The sequence below is a fragment of the Chiloscyllium plagiosum genome, unplaced genomic scaffold (genome assembly GCF_004010195.1).
Source record: "Chiloscyllium plagiosum isolate BGI_BamShark_2017 unplaced genomic scaffold, ASM401019v2 scaf_2623, whole genome shotgun sequence".
Classification (NCBI taxonomy): Eukaryota; Metazoa; Chordata; class Chondrichthyes; order Orectolobiformes; family Hemiscylliidae; genus Chiloscyllium; species Chiloscyllium plagiosum.
The window spans coordinates 11,314-13,676 of record NW_025209378.1 but is presented as its reverse complement, the minus strand read 5'-3'; the positions used below and the strand labels follow the sequence as shown (position 1 = coordinate 13,676).

At 50.9% G+C, this 2,363-nt stretch overlaps 1 protein-coding gene across 1 annotated transcript in view; it reads left to right on the top strand.

Annotated features, from left to right (window-relative positions):
* Positions 1-2,363, top strand: part of LOC122546787 (integrin alpha-5-like) — a gene marked incomplete at its 5' end in the record, with an annotated part of 13,487 nt that overhangs the window by 2,333 nt on the left and 8,791 nt on the right. Inside the window, one exon of the mRNA XM_043685421.1 lies at positions 365-570. Within this exon, the coding sequence (XP_043541356.1) occupies positions 365-570 (206 nt within the window). The remainder of the gene's footprint in view (positions 1-364; positions 571-2,363) is intronic.

The following is a 2,363-nucleotide window of genomic DNA, read 5'->3' as shown; positions in this document are numbered from 1 at the left end:
CACATCTTTGGACTGTGGGAGGAAACCCACGCAGACATGGGGAGAATGTGCAAACTCCACACAGACTGTCTCCCGAGGCTGGAATCGGGTCCCTGGCGCCGAGTGGTCGCAGTGCTAACCACTGAGCCACCGCGTCGCTTTGTGGACGGTCGTGGCAACCGACCTCGGCCTTGCTGGTGCTGTCTGAGGAAACCATGAAAGGAGTGGTCATGCTGTTCCATAAGCACTCCCCCCCCCCCCTCCCCACCCTCCTCGGTGTTTCTGCTGTCAGCCATTGATGGTTCCCCCTTCCCTCCCCCACCCCACCCCCCGCAGCTTCCCCCTCGGCCCTCTGCAGGAGTTAACGCTAATGCTGCTTCCACAGGCTCGATGATGTTCTGGTCGGGGCTCCGATGTACATGGAGCGAGTGCCCGGGGGCCGGCTGCAGGAGGTTGGACGTGTCTACGTTTATTTGCAGACCGGCCTCTTGGAATACAAGGTCCATCAGAACCTGACGGGTACAGACATCTACGGTCGCTATGGGACGTCGGTGGCGGGGTTGAGAGACCTGGACCAGGACGGATTCAATGGTAAGCTGCCCTGTCCTCCCAGAGCACAGCCGGATCAAACTGGCACCACACGAGCACTACTCCTCACGCTGCGCTCAATGTACAACACCCCAGCCTTGAACCGCTGTGGTCACTGTGCCCGGCCGACTGCTAGTCATTCATGCCAGGCTTGCGCCAGTGACAGGCAAGAGTTATTTACTGTGGGCAAACTTTGTCTTGAATGAATCGAACAGACTGGGGAACTAAAAAACCAAGACAGTCTGACAGAATGTACCGAGGGGCATAAAATCTAGGCAGGCAAAGTGCGGAAATCCAGGCCCACACCGCAAGGAAGAGCATTGTTAAAAATAACAAGGAACAGTGACAGAACAACGGAGTAAACGTCAATCTTGGATTCGAGGGATTTCTTTCTTTCGTTTTTTTTTTTGCCTTTGTCATTTTCACACAGAATCTTGGACCAGGAGTAGGCCATTCAGCCCCTCCAGGCCTGCTTCCCCATTCAGTGTGGTCACCGCTGACGATCCGACTCTGTTCCCACTTCCTCCCCCCATACCCTTTGACCTTTTAGGCCGATGAACTCTATCCAACTCCTTCTTGGAAAATTCGAGAGGATCCCCACTCTCTGGCTGAAGACTTTTCTCCTCAGCTCAGTCTAAAATGGCCTCCCCCTGTATCTCAACACTGTGACCCCCTGGTTCTGAACTCCCCCCACCATTGGGAACATCCTTCCTGTGTTTACCCTGTTTAGTCCTGTTCGCATTTTATAGGTTTCTATTAGACCTTCCCTCTTTCTAAACTCCAGTGAATATAATCCTAACTGATTCACTCTGTCTTGATACGTCAGTCCTGCCATCTCAGGAATCAGTCTGGGAAACCCTTGCTGTACTCCCTCCATCACCAGAGCACCCTTCCTCAGATAAGGAGACCAAAAAGACAGTGAGAGAGATGGGAGAGCTGTTTTTTTTTGCTGACAGGATCACACAAATGTCTCTGAGCGTGTTTCCCTCAGGCCTGGAGCTGGACCAATCCAGACGCTGCCTTGTGGCTGTTTCCAAGTACCACTCTGTATCAGAAAGTGTTTGCCTCACTGATCTCCAAAGGGGTATATTCCCACGTAACTCACATGGACCCCACACATTCTCGCGAGACCTTCACATTGCAGCCTTCCCCTGAAATGTCAGCTACATTGCAGTGTGCACCTTTCACTGACCAGCTTAAAGTCCAAAAGGAAAAAAAATCGATTGCCCCTTAAAAGGTACAAGTCACTTTTATATGTACACACAGCTCGCCCAAGTTGTGTGAGTGTGAGAGAGAGAGTGTGTGTATGTGAGTGATTGTGAGAGTGTCTGTATGTGTGTGACTGTGTATGTGAGTGTGAGAGTGTGTGTGTATGTGAGTGTGAGAGAGTGCACCTGTGTATATGAGTGAGTGTGTGTGTGTATGTGAGTGTGAGAGAGTGCACCTGTGTATATGAGTGAGTGTGTGTGTGTATGTGAGTGTGAGAGAGTGCACCTGTGTATATGAGTGAGTGTGTGTGTGTATGTGAGTGTGAGAGAGTGCACCTGTGTATATGAGTGAGTGTGTGTGTGTATGTGAGTGTGAGAGAGTGCACCTGTGTATATGAGTGAGTGTGTGTGTGTATGTGAGTGTGAGAGAGTGCACCTGTGTATATGAGTGAGTGTGTGTGTGTATGTGAGTGTGAGAGAGTGCACCTGTGTATATGAGTGAGTGTGTGTGTGTATGTGAGTGTGAGAGAGTGCACCTGTGTATATGAGTGAGTGTGTGTGTGTATGTGAGTGTGAGAGTGTGTGTGT